Below are 23,257 nucleotides of genomic sequence, written 5' to 3'. Positions count from 1 at the left end.
TGTAGACAGTTTTAAACTATGCAAAGTTACTGTATCATTATCAGATGAATGTATAGACGTTCCAACAGGACAACTGATACAAAGTTTCAATCGATGAGTTTGGCGGTGATTCTTCAGAATGCATTTTATCTGTGTGAGTGTGACTGACTATGAGGATGACTTTTTCAACTCAGATTTATCTGAAAAGTACTCTTTGATTCAGACATAAAATATTTGACAGACATTAGATGAGCAACTCTCAGCCTTCCTGTTATTTTACATGGTTATTATTTGTCTGATAAACGGTGTGTCATATGAGCATTACTTTAAGTTGACCTCTTAGACCCAGAATTAAAGCTGCAATAGTCCTAACATATTACTAATTGAGAGTGTGTTGTTTATACACCACACTAGTTATCTTAATGATACAATCACCAGTAGATCCTGTCAATCAATCAATCAAACGTATTTATAAAGCCCTTCTTACATCAGCCGATGTCACAAAGTGCTGTACAGAAACCCAGCCTAAAACCCCAAACAGCAAGCAATGCAGGTGTAGAAGCACAGTGGCTAGGAAAAACTCCATAGAAAGGCAGGAATTTAGGAAGAAACCTAGAGAGGAACCAGGCTCTGAGGGGATTATAACAGTACATGGCCAAGTTGTTCAAATGTTCATAGATGACCAGCAGGGTCAAATAATAATAATCACAGTGGTTGTAGAGGTGGCAACAGGTCAGCACCTCAGGAGTAAATGTCATTTGGCTTTTCATAGTCGATCATTCAGAGTTAGAGACAGCAGGTGCGGTAGATAGAGAGAGAGACAAAAACAGCAGGCCTGGGACAAGGTAGCACGTCTGGTGAACAGGTCAGGGTTCCATAGCTGCAGGCAGAACAGTTGAAACTGGAGCAGCAGCATGACCAGGTGGACTGGGGACAGCAAGGAGTCATCATGCCAGGCATAGTCCTAGGGTTCAGGTCCTCAGAGAGAAAGAGAGAGGGAGAGAGGAGAGAAGTCGAGGGAGCATACTTAAATTCACACAGGACACCAGATAAGACATGAGAAATACTCCAGATATAACAGACTGACCCTAGCCCCCCGACACATAAACTATTGCAGCATAAATACTGGAGGCTAAGACAGGAGGGGTCAGGAAACACTGCTTGCCCCGTCCGACGATACACCTGGACAGGGCTAAACAGGCAAGATATAACCCCACCCACTTTGCCAAAACACAGCCCCCACACCACTAGAGGGATATCTTCAACCACCAACTTACTACCCTGAGACAAGGCCGAGTATAGCCCACGAAGATCTCCCCCATGGTACGAACCTGAGGGGGGCGCCAACCCGGACAGGAAGATCACGTCAGTGACTCAACCCACTCAAGTGACGCACCCTTCCTAGGGACGGCATGGAAGAGCACCAGTAAGCCAGTGACTCAGCCCCCGTAATAGGGTTAATAGGGAGAGAGGGGTACCGGCCAGGCAGAGACAGCAAGAGCGGTTCGTCGTTCCAGTGGCTTTCCATTCACCTTCACACCTCTGGGCCAGAAAGATATTTAGGAGAAAGCCCATGAAATGCTTTGTAGGTTAGCAGTAAAACCTTGAAATCAGCCCTTGCCTTGACAGGAAGCCAGTGTAGGGAGGCTAGCACTGGAGTAATATGATCACATTTGTTGGTTCTTGTCAAGATTCTAGCAGCCGTGTTTAGCACTAACGGAAGTTTATTTAGTGCTTTATCCAGATAGCCGGAAAGTAGAGCATTGCAGTAGTCTAACCTAGAAGTGTCAAAAGCACGGATACATTTTTCTGCATCATTTCTGGACAGAAAGTTAATAATTTTTGCAATGCTACGTAGATGGAAAAAAGTTGACCTTGAAACAGTCTTGATATGTTCGTCAAAAGAGAGATGAGGGTCCAGAGTAACGCCAAGGTCCTTCACAGTTTTATTTGAGACGACTGTACAACCATCAAGATTAATTGTCAGATCCAACAGAAGATCTCTTTGTTTCTTGGATCCTAGAACTAGCATCTCTGTTTTGTCCGAGTTTAAAAGTAGAACATTTGCCGCCATCCACTTCCTTATGTCTGGAACACGGGCTTCCAGGGAGGGAAATTTTGGGGCTTCAACATGTTTCGTCGAAATGTACAGCTGTGTATCGTACCCATAGCAGTGAAAGTTAACATTATGTTTCTGAATGACATCGCCAAGAGGTAAAATAGACATGTCGAAGGCACTTTAACACAGGAAGACAAGTCAAAAGGACATAATGGACTACCATATTGCACATAACAAGCCTTTTCTGTCTTTGTATAAAAAAAACGGTTGTTTGCATCCATTGACACTAAACAATTAACGTTTTTGAAATGGTTGACAAACAACTACCACTGACCTACAGTCAAACACCTCAGTGTTACTTCTACTTCAAACAGTAAATGCAACGCTGAATGTGTTACTATTGTCAAGATGAATGTGTTACTATTGTCAAGATGAATGTGTTACTATTGTCAAGATGAATGTGTTACTATTGTCAAGATGAATGTGTTACTATTGTCAAGATGAATGTGTTACTATTGTCAAGATGAATGTGTTACTAATGTCAAGATGAATGTGTTACTATTGTCAAGATGAATGTCTTACTATTGTCAAGATGAATGTGTTACTATTGTCAAGATGAATGTGTTACTATTGTCAAAATGAATGGGTTACTATTGTCAAGATGAATGTGTTACTATTGTCAAGATGAATGTGTTACTAATGTCAAGCACATGGGTGGATTAAATAGGGTAAAGGCTAACAGAGAGGCTATACATAGGAGAAGAAGCTAAATCTGTCAGAGTCACACATCCTGTTACCATAATTTACAGGGGGTTGACCACTATTAAGTCATGTTGAGGTCCGGAGGGTCAAAGAGAGCCATGTGTCTTGATCTTGGAGAACAGTGGGTTATCTCCTCTATGATCTCTGTATTAATGCTGTTCTCTATGGTCTCTGTATTAATGCTGTCCTCTATGGTCTCTGTATTAATATTGTCCTCTCTGGTCTCTGTATTAATGTTGTCATCTATGATCTCTGTATTATGGTCTCTGTGTTAATGTTGTCCTCTATGGTCTCTGTATTAAGGCTGTCCTCTATGATCTCTGTATTATGGTCTCTGTATTAATGTTGTCCTCTATGGTCTCTGTATTAATGTTGTCCTCTATGGTCTCTGTATTAATGTTGTCCTCTATGGTCTCTGTATTAATGTTGTCCTCTATGGTCTCTGTATTAATGCTGTCCTCTATGGTCTCTGTATTAATGCTGTCCTCTATGGTCTCTGTATTATAGTCTCTGTATTAATGCTGTCCTCTATGGTCTCTGTATTAATGCTGTTCTTGGTCTGTAGCAGAGCTGCTGTGTCTGCCTAGCATATGGCCTCCACTGCTTGATTTCAGGCAACTGTGTGTGTGTGTGTGTGGGAGGGAGGTTCATGCTCTCCATGCTGGTGTGGTGATACAATTAGAATGAATGACTTTAGAATAACCATTCTATTCATTCTAATTCTATGGTTGTGGAATTTCAGATGTTCTTCTCTCCCATCTTTGCCCATTGTTTTACCACTATGTTGACGGATACATATTTTGACTTTACAGTACAGGTCAAAGAAAATATTGTGGGTGTATAAAATTCCTCTGAAATCAATCAATCAATCAATCAATCAATCAATCAATCCGCTCACTCACTCACTCACTCACTCACTCACTCACTCACTCACTCACTCACTCACTCACTCGTCCCATAGGGCGGCACACAATTGGCCCAGCGTCGTCCGGGGCAGGCTGTCATTGTAAATAATAATTTGTTCTTAACTGACTTGCCTAGTTAAATAAAGGTTAAATAAAAAAATGGAATCCCTTTCCTCCACTCCAGCAGACCATGTTGTGTATATACAGACAGAACAGAATGGATCCATTTTGTAAAGTCATTTAGTTTATTCCATAGTATCAGCATTCACTAGCGAATCTTAATTACAGGCTTCACATACGCCTTGGTTTGGTTTCATTTGAACACACACACACACACACACACACACACACACACACACACACACACACACACACACACACACACACACACACACACACACACACGCAATCATCATCATCATCAACTGTAAACAAACCGTTTCCCGTTAGATGTTTAGTTTTCACGAATCGTACTACACCGACTGACGTTTGTTGGATGTGGCAGGGCTTGCAAGACATTACAGACTACAATGGGTACCACAGCCGAGAGCTGCCCAGTGACACAAGCCTACAAGACGAGCTAAACTACTTCTATGCTCGCTTCAAGGCAAATAACACTGAAACATGCATGAGAGCACCAGCTGTACCGGAAGACGGTGTGATCACGCTCTCCGCAGCTGATGTGAGTAAGACCTTTAGACAGGTCAACATCCACAAGGCCACTGGGCCAGACGGATTACCAGGATGTGTACTGCGAGCATGCGCTGACCAACTAGCAAGTGTCTTCACTGACATTTTCAACCTCTCCTTGTCCGAGTCTGCAATACCAACATGTTTTAAACAGACCACCTTAGTGCCTGTGCCCAAGAACACTAAGGTAACCTGCCTAAATGACTACCGACCCGTAACACTCATGTCTGTAGCCATGAAGTGCTTTGAAAGGCTGGTCATAGCTCACATAAACACCATCATCCCAGAAACCCTAGACCCACTTCAATTGGCATACCACCCCGACAGATCCACAGATGATGCAGTTTCTATTGCACTCCACACTGCCCTTTCCCACCTGGACAAAAGGAACACCTATGTGAGAATGCTATTCATTGACTACAGCTCAGCGTTCAACACCATAGTGCCGTCAAAGCTCATCAATAAGCTAAGGACCTTGGGACTTAACACCTCCCTCTGCAACTGGATCCTGGACTTCCTGACGGGTCGCACTCACCACATCCATCACGCTGATCCTCAACACAGGGGCCCCTCAGGGGTTCGTGCTCAGCACCCTCCTGTACTCCCTGTTCACTCATGACTGCACGGCCAGGCACAACTCCAACACCATCATTAAGTTTGCAGATGACAACAGCCTGATCACCGACAACAACGAGACAGCCTATAGGGAGGAGGTCAGAGACCTGGCCGTGTGGTGCCAGGACAACAACCTCTCCCTCAACGTGATCAAGACAAAGGAGATGATTGTGGACTACAGGAAAGAGAGGACCGAGCACACCCCCATTCTCATCAACGGGGCTGTAGTGGAGCAGCTTGAGAGCTTCAAGTTCCTTGGTGTTCACATCACCAACAAACTAACATGGTCCAAGCACACTAAGACAGTCGTGAAGAGGGCACAACAAAACCTATTCCCCCTCAGGAGACTGAAAATATTTGGCATGGGTCCTCAGATCCTCAAAAGGTTTAACAGTTGCACCAGCAAGAGCATCCTGACTGGTTTCATCACTGCCTGGAATGGCAACTGCTCGGCCTCCAACCGCAAGGCACTACAGAGGGAGACTTTATGGCAAATTATGTTTTATCTTGGCATAGGTTTACAACTTATAGAAAGGTTCTGAATAATGCTGTACCCCAATCCAATCCAATCCACCCACTCAGTAGACCTAGGCCTCAGGCAACCACAGACATTGTGAAAGTCTTAGGAGAGTTATGGGGTGTAAGTGGGCGAAACACCATATTACCCTAACTCTGACTGCCTCTGTCTGATTACCCAGTTCTTGAGTTCCTGTTGCTGTCTGTTTTTTATTACAGTCAGTGTCTGAGTCAGAGAGTTCCCCCTATGTAGGTCTCCACCTCACTCCACTTCACCCACTCAGACCTAGCCCTGTTTTCCCCCTCTCTCTGTCTGAATATGCTGTTTCTGCTCATATAAGTTTGTATTCAAGGTTAGAGTTCCTCTTCCTTTCCACTGTCTCACTGTAGGACCCTACCTCAGCCCCCTTCCTTTCCACTGTCTCACTGTAGGCCCCTACGTCAGTCCTCTTCCTTCAACTGTCACACTGTAGGCCCCTACCTCAGCCCTCTTCCTTCCACTGTCTCACTGTAGGACCCTACTTCAGCCCCCTTCCTTCCACTGTCTCACTGTAGGCCCCTACCTCAGCCCTCTTCCTTCCACTGTCTCACTGGAGGCCCCTACCTCAGCCCCCTTCCTTCCACTGTCTCACTGTAGGCCCCTACCTCAGCCCTCTTCCTTTCACTGTCTCACTGTAGGCCCCTACCTCAGCCCTCTTCCTTCCACTGTCTCACTGTAGGCCCCTACCTCAGCCCCCTTCCTTCCACTGTCTCACTGTAGGCCCCTACCTCAACCCCCTTCCTTCCACTGTCTCACTGTAGGCCCCTACCTCAGCCCCCTTCCTTCCACTGTCTCACTGTAGGCCCCTACCTCAGCCCTCTTCCTTCCACTGTCTCACTATAGGCCCCTACCTCAGCCCTCTCCCTTCCACTGTCTCACTATAGGCCCCTACCTCAGTCCTCTTCCTTCCACTGTCTCACTGTAGGCCCCTACCTCAGCCCCCTTCCCTCCACTGTCTCATTGTAGGCCCCTACCTCAGCCCCCTTCCTTCCACTGTCTCACTGTAGGCCCCTACCTCAGCCCCCTTCCTTCCACTGTATGACCGTACCTCAGCCCTCTTCCTTCCACTGTCTCACTGTAGGCCCCTACCTCAGCCCTCTTCCTTCCACTGTCTCACTGTAGGCCCCTACCTCAGTCCTCTTCCTTTCACTGTCTCACTGTAGGCTCCTACCTCAGTCCTCTTCCTTCCACTGTCTCACTGTAGGCCCCTACCTCAGCCACTCAGCCCTGTTCCTTTCCACTCTCCTCTTCCTGCTCTGTTGTCTCAGTGTTGGCCCAACCAACCAGCGCTCCTCCTCGACTGGATCAGCAATTATTGAACCCACAGCAGATTGTCCAGACTGGTGTATACAGGTAGCCTAGTGGTTAAGGCGTTGGGCCGGTAACCGAGAGGTCGCTGGTGCGAATCCCTGAGCCGACTAGGTAAAAAATGTGTCTGTGCCATTGAGCCTATTCTCTATATAGAAGACATGGGCCCTGGTCAAAAGTAGTGCACTTTAAAGGGAATAGGGTTAAATTTGGAACTCTCCCAGGGTGATGAGTCCTCCGCATCTCTACAGGAACAGGCCTGATACCCATCTCTAAACATCACTGCTCTAGATAGGACCAGTGGATTATTTGGACTTGGTAACCCACAGCGGCTAAGGCAACATGACCTGTAGAGACGTGAGCTACGTGAGTTCCTTCCGTCTGTTGACATACTGAAGTTGTGTTTTTAGACATAGATACAGAAGATTCATGTCAACAGCTCAAATTTGCTGCCCAGTCTAAAGGAAGTTATTTTCAGCAGTGTAGTGGTCATGGGATGTGCCCAAAATTGCATCATATTCCCTATAGTGCACAACCTTTGACCAGAGCTATGGGCATGATATAGGGAGTAGGGTGCCATTTCAGATGCACACTTGGTCTACGCTGACCTGTTCAATCTATCTAGAAAATCTAGAACAGGATGATCTATTTTGGATGTTGATGGAGAGAGAGTTGACGGAGAGAGAGTGCTTGCATGTACATTGACTTAAAGCAACGATATTTGAGTGACAGGCTGTTTTAAAACTCTGCATCTGGAATTAAAACAATAACAAGGTGACCCCTGAAAGCCAGATGGAGATGTTCAGGATTTCTATTACTGTAGCATAGGCTGTGCTGCTGCCTACCTGTCACAAAACGTTAACATGGTGAGATGATACATAGATCTACAGTACATTCGTTGTGAACTACTCTCCATCCTGAGATGGTCTGTCCCCACCCTGAGCGTTGATTCATCATGCCGAGGCCGTATAGAGCCCGTATAGAGGCCGTATAGAGGCCGTATGGAGGCCGTATAGAGGCCGTATGGAGGCCGTATAGAGGCCGTATAGAGCCCGTATAGGGGCCGTATAGAGGCCATATAGAGCCCGTATAGAGGCCGTATAGAGCCTGTATGGAGGCCGTATAGAGGCCGTATAGAGCCCGTATAGAGGCCGTATAGAGCCGGTATAGAGCCTGTATGGAGGCCGTATAGAGCCCATATAGAGCCCGTATAGAGGCCGTATAGAGGCCGTATGGAGGCCGTATAGAGGCCGTATGGAGGCCGTATGGAGGCCGTATGGAGGCCGTATAGAGGACGTATAGAGCCCGTATAGAGCCCGTATAGAGCCCATATAGAGGCCGTATAGAGGCCGTATTTAGACAGGGCATATCATTAAAAAGTTCCATTTCACACCATGCTGTTCATATAAATAATTTATTATAATTTACCGTTTTCTCTCAGTTATTTATACCGGGGAAAGGGAGTGGTTTTGGGCGGTAAATCTCAGTAACCGGGTTCCCGCCATTCAACCCTAGTACGTATACACACACGCACGCACACACACACACACACACACGCACGCACACACACACACACACACACACGCACGCACGCGCACACGCACACACACACACACACAATAGAATGGATCATAAACATTGTTTATGTGTTCAACAGTGTGAGAATGTATAAGTGAAATCCTAGATGTGCTATATCATGAACCTTCAGTGTCTTTATGTGAGCTGGCTGATGCTACAGAGACAGGTTCAGCATTGAAACATTGTTCCACTTCAAAAGCCCCTCGAGGGTTGTTTCTCTGGACACTGGTTGAATGGAGCGCTGTTGGTGTGTGTGTGACTCTGGGAGGGGGAACAGGTGCAGTCCATGAGAGGGATAATTCCCCTGCTCTGCAGCCATCTGCTTTCCTGTTCTATTTTTTGGGGTGCGACGGTGCGTCCCTTTTAAACGCCCTCTGACATTCCGTATGGCAACACACACAAACTCCCCTCGGAGAACAGCGGTACGCCCTGTGACCGTTGCCATAGCGTCCGGTTTCGGATTAACCCCTGGTCCCCTCGCACATGTGCCGAGTCAAGCATGGGGGCTGCTGCCTATTGTGAAGGGAGAACAGGGCAGGAGGGAGGGAGGGAGAACAGGGCAGGAGGGAGGGAGAACAGGGTAGGAGGGAGAGAGGTAAGGGTAGGAGGGAGGGAGGACAGGGTAGGAGGGAGGGAGGACAGGGTAGGAGGGAGGGAGGGAGAAGAGGGAGGAGGGAGAAGAAGAAAGAGAGAGAAGAGGAAGCTAGAGGATCAGAATAAAAATACTTTCGGCATCAGGAATGGAAACGTATATTTTTTAGGTGAATCAGTTTTCCCCCGTCCTGAGAGATCATAAAGCTGGATATGTTTCTTGGTGAATCAGTTTTCCCCCGTCCTGAGAGATCATAAAGCTGGATATGTTTCTTGGTGAATCAGTTTTCCCCCGTCCTGAGAGATCATAAAGCTGGATATGTTTTTAGGTGAATCAGTTTTCCCCCGTCCTGAGAGATCATAAAGCTGGATATGTTTTTTGGTGAATCAGTTTTCCCCCGTCCTGAGAGATCATAAAGCTGGATATGTTTCTTGGTGAATCAGTTTTCCCCCGTCCTGAGAGATCATAAAGCTGGATATGTTTCTTGGTGAATCAGTTTTCCCCCGTCCTGAGAGATCATAAAGCTGGATATGTTTCTTGGTGAATCAGTTTTCCCCCGTCCTGAGAGATCATAAAGCTGGATATGTTTTTAGGTGAATCAGTTTTCCCCCGTCCTGAGAGATTATAAAGCTGGATATGTTTCTTGGTGAATCAGTTTTCCCCCATCCTGAGAGATCATAAAGCTGGATATGTTTTTAGGTGAATCAGTTTTCCCCCGTCCTGAGAGATCATAAAGCTGGATATGTTTCTTGGTGAATCAGTTTTCCCCCGTCCTGAGAGATCATAAAGCTGGATATGTTTCTTGGTGAATCAGTTTTCCCCCGTCCTGAGAGATCATAAAGCTGGATATGTTTCTTGGTGAATCAGTTTTCCCCTGTCCTAAGAGATCATAAAGCTGGATATGTTTCTTGGTGAATCAGTTTTCCCCCGTCCTGAGAGATCATAAAGCTGGATATGTTTCTTGGTGAATCAGTTTTCCCCCGTCCTGAGAGATCATAAAGCTGGATATGTTTCTTGGTGAATCAGTTTTCCCCCGTCCTGAGAGATCATAAAGCTGGATATGTTTTTTGGTGAATCAGTTTTCCCCCGTCCTGAGAGATCATAAAGCTGGATATGTTTCTTGGTGAATCAGTTTTCCCCCGTCCTGAGAGATCATAAAGCTGGATATGTTTCTTGGTGAATCAGTTTTCCCCCGTCCTGAGAGATCATAAAGCTGGATATGTTTTTTGGTGAATCAGTTTTCCCCCGTCCTGAGAGATCATAAAGCTGGATATGTTTCTTGGTGAATCAGTTTTCCCCCGTCCTGAGAGATCATAAAGCTGGATATGTTTCTTGGTGAATCAGTTTTCCCCCGTCCTGAGAGATCATAAAGCTGGATATGTTTCTTGGTGAATCAGTTTTCCCCCGTCCTGAGAGATCATAAAGCTGGATATGTTTTTAGGTGAATCAGTTTTCCCCCGTCCTGAGAGATCATAAAGCTGGATATGTTTCTTGGTGAATCAGTTTTCCCCCGTCCTGAGAGATCATAAAGCTGGATATGTTTCTTGGTGAATCAGTTTTCCCCCGTCCTGAGAGATCATAAAGCTGGATATGTTTTTAGGTGAATCAGTTTTCCCCCGTCCTGAGAGATCATAAAGCTGGATATGTTTTTAGGTGAATCAGTTTTCCCCCGTCCTGAGAGATCATAAAGCTGGATATGTTTCTTGGTGAATCAGTTTTCCCCCGTCCTGAGAGATCATAAAGCTGGATATGTTTCTTGGTGAATCAGTTTTCCCCCGTCCTGAGAGATCATAAAGCTGGATATGTTTCTTAGTGAATCAGTTTTCCCCCGTCCTGAGAGATCATAAAGCTGGATATGTTTCTTGGTGAATCAGTTTTCCCCCGTCCTGAGAGATCATAAAGCTGGATATGTTTTTTGGTGAATCAGTTTTCCCCCGTCCTGAGAGATCATAAAGCTGGATATGTTTCTTGGTGAATCAGTTTTCCCCCGTCCTGAGTGATCATAAAGCTGGATATGTTTTTTGGTGAATCAGTTTTCCCCAGTCCTGATAGATCATAAAGCTGGATATGTTTTTTGGTGAATCAGTTTTCCCCCGTCCTGAGAGATCATAAAGCTGGATATGTTTCTTGGTGAATCAGTTTTCCCCCGTCCTGAGAGATCATAAAGCTGGATATGTTTCTTGGTGAATCAGTTTCCCCCCGTCCTGAGAGATCATAAAGCTGGATATGTTTTTAGGTGAATCAGTTTTCCCCGTCCTGAGTGATCATAAAGCTGGATATGTTTCTTGGTGAATCAGTTTTCCCCCGTCCTGAGAGATCATAAAGCTGGATATGTTTCTTGGTGAATCAGTTTTCCCCCGTCCTGAGAGATCATAAAGCTGGATATGTTTTTTGGTGAATCAGTTTTCCCCCGTCCTGAGAGATCATAAAGCTGGATATGTTTTTAGGTGAATCAGTTTTCCCCCGTCCTGAGAGATCATAAAGCTGGATATGTTTCTTGGTGAATCAGTTTTCCCCCGTCCTGAGAGATCATAAAGCTGGATATGTTTTTAGGGGAATCAGTTTTCCCCCGTCCTGAGAGATCATAAAGCTGGATATGTTTTTAGGTGAATCAGTTTTCCCCCGTCCTGAGAGATCATAAAGCTGGATATGTTTCTTGGTGAATCAGTTTTCCCCCGTCCTGAGAGATCATAAAGCTGGATATGTTTTTAGGTGAATCAGTTTTCCCCCGTCCTGAGAGATCATAAAGCTGGATACGTTTTTTGGTGAATCAGTTTTCCCCCGTCCTGAGAGATCATAAAGCTGGATATGTTTCTTGGTGAATCAGTTTCCCCCGTCCTGAGAGATCATAAAGCTGGATATGTTTCTTGGTGAATCAGTTTTCCCCCGTCCTGAGAGATCATAAAGCTGGATATGTTTTTAGGTGAATCAGTTTTCCCCCGTCCTGAGAGATCATAAAGCTGGATATGTTTTTAGGTGAATCAGTTTTCCCCCGTCCTGAGAGATCATAAAGCTGGATATGTTTCTTGGTGAATCAGTTTTCCCCCGTCCTGAGAGATCATAAAGCTGGATATGTTTCTTGGTGAATCAGTTTTCCCCCGTCCTGAGAGATCATAAAGCTGGATATGTTTCTTAGTGAATCAGTTTTCCCCCGTCCTGAGAGATCATAAAGCTGGATATGTTTCTTGGTGAATCAGTTTTCCCCCGTCCTGAGAGATCATAAAGCTGGATATGTTTTTTGGTGAATCAGTTTTCCCCCGTCCTGAGAGATCATAAAGCTGGATATGTTTCTTGGTGAATCAGTTTTTCCCCGTCCTGAGTGATCATAAAGCTGGATATGTTTTTTGGTGAATCAGTTTTCCCCAGTCCTGATAGATCATAAAGCTGGATATGTTTTTTGGTGAATCAGTTTTCCCCCGTCCTGAGAGATCATAAAGCTGGATATGTTTCTTGGTGAATCAGGATGATTTAATAATGATTTAACTATTTATCTATTTTCCAACAGGTTTTAACAGTGTGAAAATACCTTCCAACAGCCATGATGGATAAAGAGGAGACCAGTGACACTGACAGTGGGATCATTCTCAACTCTGGTAAGAGCTTAACACATCAACAACCCTAAATGTGAAAGAGATCCATTCTAGGTTCAGATATAAATCTTTACGGAAAGCACTGAACGCATTATTAATGCTGAGACCTAAATCTGTCGTATCAAATATTGAACTTCAGAGATAAATTCAGGAGATAAATTCAAGAGATAAAGTGTATTGATAGTTGGCAAGCTTGCTGAAATGTCTATAATCTATAGCAATCGTTAATTCTGTGATAAAAGCACCAAATGTGGCACCATGTGATGCCTGCATGAGGCCTGTGCTCTGTGGAAAAATCTCCATTAACATCATCTCAGGTCCCGACAGCCCCACGTTGCCAGTCAAGGACCTGACCACCCACACCCGGGCCATGAGGCTGAAGCACCAGGCTCTGGAGAACAGGCTGGAGCTGTGTCTACTGGACCTCAAGAAGCTCTGCATTAGAGAGGCTGTGAGTATTCACACTATTGTATTTATGCATATCTATAACGGTGTTGAGATATATATATATATATATATATATATATATACAGTACCAGTCAAAAGTTTGGACACACCTCCTCATTCCAGGGGTTTTCTACATTGTAGATTACTAGTGAAGACATTAAACTATGAAATAACACATATGGAATCATGTAGTAACCAAAAAAGTGATAAACAAATCAAAATATATTTTATATTTGAGATTCTTCAAAGTAGCCACCCTTTGCCTTGATGACAGCTTTGCACACTCTTGGCATTCTCTCAACCAGCTTCATGAGGAATGCTTTTACAACAGTCTTGAAGGAGTTCCCACATATGTTGAGCACTTGTTGGCTGCTTTTCCTTCACTCTGCTGTCCAACTCATCCCAAACCATCTCAATTGGGTTGAGGTCGGGTGATTGTGATAGCCAGGTCATCTGATTCAGCACTCCATCACTCTCCTTCTTGGTCAAATAGCCCTTACACAGCCTGGAGATGTTTTGGGTCATTGTCCTGTAGAAAAACAATTGATAGTCCAACTACGCGCAAACCAGATGGGATGGCGTATCTCTGGTTAAGTGTGCCTTGAATTCTAAATAAATCACTGACAGTGTCATCAGCAAAGCACCATCACACCTCCTCCTCGATGCTTCACAGTGGGAACCACATATGCAGAGATCATCCGGTCACCTACTCTTCGTCTCACAAAAACACGGTAGTTGGAACCAAAAACCTCACGTTTGGACTCATCAGACCAAAGGACAGATTTCTACTGGTCTAATGTCCATTGCTCCTGTTTCTTGGCCCAAGCAAGTCTCTTCTTATTGATGTCCTTTAGTAGTGGTTTCTTTGCAGCAATTCGACCACAAAGGCCTGATTGGGGCAGCAGGTAGCCTAGTGGTTAGAGCGTTGGGCTAGTAACCGAAAGGTTGCAATTTTGAATTCCTCAGCTGACAAGGTACAAATCTGTCATTCTGCCACTGTTATTAACAGTGGGTTAACAAGTCAGTTAACCCACTGTTCCTAGGCCGTCGTTGTAAATAAGAATTTGTTCTGAACTGACTTGCCTAGTTAAATAAAGGTAACATTAAAAAATGTAATTCACGCATTCTCCTCTGAAGAATTGATGTCGAGATGCGTCTGTTACTTGAACTCTGTGACGCATTTAGTTGGGCTGCAATTTCTGAGGCTGGTAACTCTAATGAACTTATCCTCTGCAGCAGAGGTACCTCTGGGTCTTCCTTTCCTGTGGCGGTCCTCATGAGAACCAGTTTCATCGTATCGCTTCATTGTTTTGCAACTGCACTTGAAGAAAGTTTCAAAGTTCTTGAAATGTTCCGCCTTGACTGACCTTCATGTCTTAAAGTAATGATGGACTGTCCTTTCTCTTTGCTTATTTAAGCTGTTCTTGCCATAATATGGACTTGGTCTTTTACCAAATAGAGCCATCTTCTGTATACCACCCATACCTTGTTTGAACACAACTGATTGGCTCAAATGCATTAATGAAAGAAATTCCACAACTTTTAACAAGGCACACCTGTTAATTGAAATGCATTCCAGGTGACTACCTCATGAAGCTGGTTGAGAGAATGCTAGGAGTGTGCAAAGCTGTCATCAAGGCAAAGGGTGGCTACTTTGAAGAATCTCAAATATAAAATATATGGTGTTATATATGGTGTTATTTCATGTAAAAAAATCAAGAAAAACCCTTGAATGAGTAGGTGTATCCAAACTTTTGACTGGTACTGTATATATACTTGCAACAAGAATATATGTGTAACGATGTACACTGAGAGTCGGGAAGCAAGTTCAGGGAGTGAATACATTTAATAAATTAACAAAACAAGAAACACAAACAGCGCACCGACATGAAGCAGGAACAATGACGACTGGGGAGGAAACCAAAGGGAGGGACATATAAAGGGCAGGTAATCAAGGAGGTGATGGAGTCCAGGTGAGTGTCATTATGCGCGTAACGCTGGTGACAGGTGTGCGCCCTAATGAGCAGCCTGGTGACCTAGAGGCCAGCGAGGGAGCATACGTGACAATATGGGTGATGCAGACAATTACATTGATGGAAGCTACAATCTACCTGCAATATTAAAGCTGATCTACCCCCTAATAAAAAATATATAAAAAATAAATAATAATAATAAATATATATTTTTTTTGTGTCAGGGAGGCTGTGAGTGTCTAACCTAGCCTGAGACCTGAAGACCTATGTTAGCTCCCTGAGGTAATGCCTAGGTTGTAGTTCAGTGGGCTAACATAGGTCTCCTGCACGTCACAAAACTGAGTCTCATATTTACATACCAATGGTTCATAGAAGAGTTACAGACTGCTCTTTCAGATGTAATCTCTTAGGGGTATGTTTAGAAATGACTTCAGTTGACTTTGGATTGTATTTATTTTACAGGAGCTGACAGGTAAATTGTCTTCAGACTACTCCCTACTTCCTGATGAGAAGCCACCTCGTGTCCGGAGGAGGATAGGAGCTACCTTCAAACTGGATGGCAGTCTCATTCACCAGGATGGAGAGGTACAGACCAATATGAACCCTTCCCACGGTCATCCTTTACACTTCCTATATTACACAGTATTGGTAATAGGTAAGGTCAGGAGTTTTTCCTAACAATATGTCGTAAAGCTTATAAGCAAAGGCAAAGTGCATATCAGATAGAGAGATTTGAACACTGAATACAGTATTTATTTCCTTAAACCCAGCCCAATCAAGAAGTCTATTAAATTGATAGTTCATTGTTATTCATCTAAGCTAAATAAAAATAAAAACTTTCTCTCACTCAGGATTCAGAGCTTCATTCCTTAGAGGCAGACCTGGCCTTGCAGCTCCAGATCGTTGAAGCGGCCCGTAGACTCTCAGTGGAGGAGCACCTGTCCAAACCACAGAAGAAGAGCAGGCTGCAGCAGTGTAAGAGGGAAGATAGGAAAGTTAAGGATCTCCAGGAAGCTGTGTTTCAGCACAGGATCAGAAACGAGTGCTCCTCTCCACCGACCAACAAGAACAACAGCACAGCCAAACACAGAGGTGAATGCTGTGCCTGTGCTACTGCTGCCCCCATCTGGTCACATTGGGCTCTGCAGTCTGCAGGGAGATTAGGTTACACAGAATCACCGTTTCTAAACATTGTGAGACTTCCGGGAATACTTGCGAAGCAAACTAAGCAGACCAGGCTGGAGCTTGACAAGTCGATGAGAGAAATGAAAAATGATTCCTTAGTTGTTCATTTTCTCTAAATCTAAAAGGCACAACCTAGATTGTATCCCATTTCTTAAGTAGTTGAACATGTTATAACTCCAACCTAGTGAAAGTGACAAACTGACAAGTTTTCATTTTTGTCAAAAACAAATTTACATCGAAGGAGTGCCTTTGAGTTTTATAGTTGTACTGTTGTTCATACTTCATTGGGACCAATTAATTTATACAGATATTTTACGGATGATAGCAACAGGATCACAGGAGGTCGGTGGCACCTTAATTGGGGAGGACGGCTCATAGTAATGGCTGGAGCGGAATACATGGAATGGTATCAGACACATCAAACACACAGTTTCCAGGTCTTTGATTCCATTCCATTCACTCCATTCCAGCCATTATTATGAGCCGTCCTTCCCTCAGCAGCCCCCTGTGGACAGGATATACTGAAGAAGTATTTCAGATACTATTTTTATTGGACAGTTAAGACCCGATTACATGTTTCTACGCATGAGCTTAGCTAGCCAAGGTCGCCATGACATTGATTGATAGGTAGTTTCTGCCGATCAATGAAATGTATTTATAAAGCCCTTATTATGTAAGCAGATGTCACAAAGTTCTTATTCAGAAACCCAGCCTAAAAGCAATGCAGATGCATTAGAACGGTGGCTAGGAAAAACTCCCTAGAAAGGCTGGAACCTAGGAAGATTCTAAGAGATTCTAAGAGTCCATGGCCATTAAGGCTATGCCTATTTTCATACGGTACTGTCTTTGGTTATATTCTCACTCATTCCGATGGAGGTTGGAGTTTTTTTAAATTCACAATTGTTTAGTTATTGAATCACATAAGCAGTACATGTCAGAAGAATTACACTACAATGTTGATAATTTTCACAACCCCTTCCCCTAATTGAATGAAGTCTTAAATAAAGCCTTCTTTTAATTCTGTCCCCAGATCTGTGCATGTCTGACGACAGCTCCCTGTCTGATGCAGTGGCCCTGGACGATGGTGAGTTATCAACTAACACAGTAGAAATGCCAATACAATTCAACTATTCCAAAGTGTCATGTCTGACCCTTTCTATTGTGTCTCCTCTATCTATCCATAGACTCTCTCTCTTCCTCATCATCTGTCGACCCACTCATACAGTCCTCTGTGGGCTCCCTGTCCCTCCAGTCCTCCTCCTCCCAGGGCAGTCTCCATCACATCTCAGCCCAGAGCCTCAGCTCCAGCTGCAGTGTGGAGCAGACCCAAACCTCCAGTATAGGCTCCAGCTGCAGTGTGGAGTTTCCTGAGCGCTCCCCCATCCAGAACTCCCCCTGGAGAGAGTCTAATCTGGACCAGCCCTATCTGAAACCTAACACTGTCTGCAGCAGCAGGCCAAGGTAAGAGTCCATATCCTTTTTGGATCAGAACGCTGTTAACCAATAAAGGTGGAGCAACTGAGTGTGCAGGTCCTACTTTGCTACTCAAATATTTATTCTGCCCAGAACCCCATTAAAAAGGGTTTTGCTTTTGACTACATAAACTACATCCTCTAACTTTTAAACTAGCAGTTGTCTAAATCCTGCTCTGCCCACTCTTTCTCTCTCCCTCTTTTTCTGAGCAGAAGTCCAGTAGGGACCCCAGTAGGGACCCCAGTGTTCCCTGCAGACAGCAGAGTCCTGCCCTCCCACTTCCCCTCCATTAAGAACCTGGCTCTGAGACATGGACAGATCAACTCCTCCAGCGCCCCCTCGACTCCAGAGCTGCACGTACGCAGACAGTACTCCCTGTCCTTCAGGTAACCAACCAACGCTTAACAACGTCACCACCGTTACACAGAACGTCGACACCATAACACAGACTGTCGACACCATAACACAGACTGTCGACACCACAACACAGAACGTCGACACCATAACACAGAACGTCGACACCATAACACAGACTGTCGACACCATAACACAGACTGTCGACACCACAACACAGAACGTCGACACCACAACACAGACCGTCGACACCATAACACAGACTGTCGACACCACAACACAGAACGTCGACACCACAACACAGAACGTCGACACCACAACACAGAACGTCGACACCATAACACAGACTGTCGACACCATAACATAGAACGTCGACACCACAACACAGACTGTCGACACCATAACACAGACTGTCGACACCATAACACAGACCGTCGACACCATAACACAGAATGTTGACACCATAACACAGACCGTCGACACCATAACACAGAATGTTGACACCATAACACAGAATGTTGACACCATAACACAGAACGTCAACACATAACACAGAACGCCAACACCACAACACAGAACGTCAACACCAGAACACAGAACGTCAACACCAGAACACAGAACGTCAACACCAGAACACAGAACGTCAACACCAGAACACAGAACGTCAACACCAGAACGCCAACACCATAACACAGAACGTCAACACCATAACACAGAACGCCAACACCAGAACACAGAACGCCAACACCATAACACAGAACGCCAACACCATAACACAGAACGTCAACACCATAACATCAACACCATAACACAGAACATCAACACCATAACACAGAACATCAACACCATAACACAGAACGTCAACACCATAACACAGAACATCAACACCATAACACAGAACATCAACACCATAACACAGAACGTCAACACCATAACATCAACACCATAACACAGAACATCAACACCATAACACAGAACATCAACACCATAACACAGAACGTCAACACCATAACACAGAACATCAACACCATAACACAGAACGTCAACATCATAACACAGAACATCAACACCATAACACAGAACATCAACACCATAACACAGAACGTCAACACCATAACACAGAACATCAACACCATAACACAGAACATCAACACCATAACACAGAACGTCAACACCATAACATCAACACCATAACACAGAACATCAACACCATAACACAGAACATCAACACCATAACACAGAACGTCAACACCATAACACAGAACATCAACACCATAACACAGAACGTCAACACCATAACATCAACACCATAACACAGAACATCAACACCATAACACAGAACATCAACACCATAACACAGAACGTCAACACCATAACATCAACACCATAACACAGAACATCAACACCATAACACAGAACATCAACACTATAACACAGAACGTCAACACCATAACACAGAACATCAACACCATAACACAGAACGTCAACACCATAACACAGAACATCAACACCATAACACAGAACGTCAACACCATAACATCAACACCATAACACAGAACGTCAACACCATAACATCAACACCATAACACAGAACATCAACACCATAACACAGAACATCAACACCATAACACAGAACATCAACACCATAACACAGAATGTCAACACCATAACATCAACACCATAACACAGAACGTCAACACCATAACACAGAACATCAACACCATAACACAGAACGTCAACACCATAACATCAACACCATAACACAGAACATCAACACCATAACACAGAACATCAACACCATAACACAGAACATCAACACCATAACACAGAACGTCAACACCATAACATCAACACCATAACACAGAACGTCAACACCATAACACAGAACATCAACACCATAACACAGAACGTCAACACCATAACACAGAACGTCAACACCATAACATCAACACCATAACACAGAACGTCAACACCATAACATCAACACCATAACACAGAACATCAACACCATAACACAGAACGTCAACACCATAACACAGATAAAGGTGTTGATTACCTTTATTGTGTCTTCTTGTGTGTCTATTGTTGTGGGTGGGTAATACGTTACATAAATTATATTGATAAAATACATTGACTAGATTAGATCACATTTAATAATGAAGTTGCTGTATTAATTACACAGTATAGGGAGACAGACATACACAAAGTGCATCACAGTAGCTCACTTTTCTCTCCCCTGTCTTTTTTCATCTTCTCAGGCTTCCCAGAAGTAAGCCCACTCATGACCTGGGTGAGGGACGTGGGAGAGCCAGGTTGCCACGCCGACGGCCAGAGTTCCTGGTTCGGTCTCCACAGTACACCCCCCAGCGTCTGTACCAGTCCAGCTCTGAACACTCTGTCCCATCCTACACCAGCCCCCAGCGACTGTACCAGTCCAGCTCTGAGGACAGCAGCTCTGAACACTCTGTCCCCTCCTACACCAGCCCCCCCAGCCGGGACACGGACAGAGATAATCACAAAGACAGGGAGGGCCCCGCATCTCCCGAGATCCCCAAGCAATGCCCTCCTCCCTATGGCTTCCACTACGGAGCCCAAAGTCCCACCAGCCCTGCGTTGTATGGCTCCAGCTTTCACAAGAAAAACAACCAGCACCGGTCCTCTCCCAGCTTGAGAAGAAGAATGGCAGAGGAAGGCGCATGTTCCCCTCTTTCCCCACAGGACCTGGGCAGTCCCCTGGGGAAGGGTCTTTACCTGTCCCCCTCCCGGCCCCCCCAGCAACAGCAGCAGCACAGACGCTGGCAGCAGGGGCCCCCACCGTCATCCCCCAGGAGAGTTCTGAAGCCTCCACCCCCCTACACTTGCCTGGTACATACCCCGTCACTGAGGGAGTACCCCAATCAACCTGCCCGGGTGTTGCCCAGGGAAATGTCGTCAGACGAGCTCAAGTCCTGGAACCAGTTCCAGAAGTCACGCCCGAGTTCCCTGGAAGGCCAAGGGTCGTTCAGAGTGAAGAGCCCCACGTCCCCTCACCTCCCGCCCTACCTGCAGGTGAGGATGCCCCCTAACACTCACCACCATAGCATTACTAACATCTCATATTGATATTAAAGGAACAGGAATGTAATGTAGAGCGGCAGGTAGCCTAGCGGTTAAGAGTGTAATGTAATGTAGGGCGGCAGGTAGCCTAGCGGTTAAGAGTGTAATGTAATGTAGGGCGGCAGGTAGCCTAGCGGTTAAGAGTGTAATGTAATGTAGGGCGGCAGGTAGCCTAGCGGTTAAGAGTGTAATGTAATGTAGGGCGGCAGGTAGCCTAGCGCTTAAGAGTGTAATGTAATGTAGGGCGGCAGGTAGCCTAGCGGTTAAGAGTGTAATGTAGGGTGGCAGGTAGCCTAGCGGTTAAGAGTGTAATATAGGGAGGCAGGTAGCCTAGCGGTTAAGAGTGTAATGTAATGTAGGGCGGCAGGTAGCCTAGCGGTTAAGAGTGTAATGTAATGTAGGGCGGCAGGTAGCCTAGCGGTTAAGAGTGTAATGTATTGTAGGGTGGCAGGTAGCCTAGCGGTTAAGAGTGTAATGTAATATAGGGAGGCAGGTAGCCTAGCGGTTAAGAGTGTAATGTAGGGCGGCAGGTAGCCTAGCGGTTAAGAGTGTAATGTAGGGTGGCAGGTAGCCTAGCGGTTAAGAGTTTAATGTAATGTAGGGTGGCAGGTAGCCTAGCGGTTAAGAGTGTAATATAGGGAGGCAGGTAGCCTAGCGGTTAAGAGTGTAATGTAATGTAGGGCGGCAGTTAGCCTAGCGGTTAAGAGTGTAATGTAATGTAGGGTGGCAGGTAGCCTAGCGGTTAAGAGTGTAATGTAATGTAGGGTGGCATGTAGCCTAGCGGTTAAGAGTGTAATGGTATGTAGGGCGGCAGGTAGCCTGGCGGTTAAGAATGTAATGTAGAGTGGCAGGTAGCCTAGCGGTTAAGAGTGTAATGTAATGTAGGGCGGCAGGTAGCCTAGCGCTTAAGAGTGTAATGTAATGTAGGGCGGCAGGTAGCCTAGCGGTTAAGAGTGTAATGTAGGGTGGCAGGTAGCCTAGCGGTTAAGAGTGTAATGTAGGGTGGCAGGTAGCCTAGCGGTTAAGAGTGTAATGTAATGTAGGGCGGCAGGTAGCCTAGCGGTTAAGAGTGTAATGGTATGTAGGGCGGCAGGTAGCCTAGCAGTTAAGAACGTTGGGCCAGTAACCGAAAGGTCGCTGGTTTGAATCTCCGAGCTGACTAGGTGAAAAATCTGTTGATGTGCCCTTAAGCAAGGCACTTAACCCTAATTGCTCCTGTAAGTCACTCTGGATAAGAGTGTCTGCTAAATGGCTAAAATTGAAAGTATACATTTAAATATAATGAACAGGAACGAAATGTGTTGTTGTGTTTCAGGGTCCCCACCAGAAGCGGATCCTTCAGAGGGCTGCAGATGGAACTCCTGTACAGTGGTTTGTTGAAGAGGACTCAGAGATCGTCAGCCAGGTGTAACCACAGCCATATACAGTATATGGTACACAATATATATCTATATCTATGCAGTATATGTCTCTGGTTGTAACCAGGGGGAGTTGTCCTACTGTAGTATATGTCTCTGGTTGTAACCAGGGGGAGTTGCCCTACTGTAGTATATGTCTCTGGTTGTAACCAGGGGGAGTTGCCCTACTGCAGTATATGTCTCTGGTTGTAACCAGGGGGAGTTGTCCTACTGTAGTATATGTCTCTGGTTGTAACCAGGGGGAGTTGCCCTACTGTAGTATATGTCTCTGGCTGTAACCAGGGGGAGTTGCCCTACTGTAGTATATGTCTCTGGTTGTAACCAGGGGGAGTTACCTTACTGTAGTATATGTCTCTGGTTGTAACCAGGGGGAGTTGCCCTACTGCAGTATATGTCTCTGGCTGTAACCAGGGGGAGTTACCCTACTGCAGTATGCTATGCTACACACAAGGAGGGAAGGACTTTCTAGAGACTTGAGTATGTCTGTATTTTTTGAGTCAATGGACTCTCTGTGAGATTATATGTCCCTGGTGAGGGACAACTGTCCTCGACAAAATGAAGAAGATCTTGGCTCCATGTGTATTAGGGCACCGTGAAAAGTATCTAGCTCGACCACTATTTTATCGAATGCTTTATGCAAAGCAAGTTTGACATTTCTATATAAAGGCACTTTGCCA

General features: G+C 45.1%; 2 protein-coding genes across 2 annotated transcripts; one reads left to right on the top strand and one right to left on the bottom strand.

The window, feature by feature from the left end:
* Positions 1-1,513: 1,513 nt before the first annotated feature.
* On the bottom strand, positions 1,514-8,242 carry LOC139417609 (uncharacterized). The gene is made up of 2 exons (XM_071166822.1): positions 7,812-8,242; positions 1,514-2,216 (listed from the first exon to the last, which is right to left on the bottom strand). The coding sequence occupies exons 1-2, from the start codon at positions 8,240-8,242 to the stop codon at positions 1,514-1,516; spliced, it is 1,134 nt and encodes a 377-aa protein (XP_071022923.1).
* A 4,340-nt stretch (positions 8,243-12,582) lies between these two features.
* On the top strand, positions 12,583-22,573 carry LOC139417384 (innate immunity activator protein-like). Its single transcript, XM_071166652.1, has 9 exons — positions 12,583-12,637; positions 12,952-13,085; positions 15,517-15,639; positions 15,906-16,146; positions 17,270-17,323; positions 17,424-17,700; positions 17,928-18,098; positions 20,325-21,114; positions 22,478-22,573. The coding sequence occupies exons 1-9, from the start codon at positions 12,583-12,585 to the stop codon at positions 22,571-22,573; spliced, it is 1,941 nt and encodes a 646-aa protein (XP_071022753.1).
* Positions 22,574-23,257: the final 684 nt, after the last annotated feature.

Source organism: Oncorhynchus clarkii, chromosome 9 (genome assembly GCF_045791955.1).
Source record: "Oncorhynchus clarkii lewisi isolate Uvic-CL-2024 chromosome 9, UVic_Ocla_1.0, whole genome shotgun sequence".
NCBI lineage: Eukaryota > Metazoa > Chordata > Actinopteri > Salmoniformes > Salmonidae > Oncorhynchus > Oncorhynchus clarkii.
This window is presented reverse-complemented; position numbering and strand designations above follow the sequence as displayed.

Bases quoted from the DNA above. Each gene is read 5' to 3' on its own strand.
- LOC139417384 (XM_071166652.1), top strand. From the start codon at position 12,583: ATGATGGATAAAGAGGAGACCAGTGACACTGACAGTGGGATCATTCTC. The intron at 13,086-15,516 runs GTGAGTATTCAC...TTTATTTTACAG, and splicing joins AGCTCTGCATTAGAGAGGCT to GAGCTGACAGGTAAATTGTC. The intron at 15,640-15,905 runs GTACAGACCAAT...TCTCTCACTCAG, and splicing joins TCATTCACCAGGATGGAGAG to GATTCAGAGCTTCATTCCTT.
- LOC139417609 (XM_071166822.1), bottom strand. From the start codon at position 8,242: ATGCCCTGTCTAAATACGGCCTCTATACGGCCTCTATATGGGCTCTAT. The intron at 2,217-7,811 runs GTGGGGACAGAC...CCTGTGTTAAAG, and splicing joins ATGATGAATCAACGCTCAGG to TGCCTTCGACATGTCTATTT.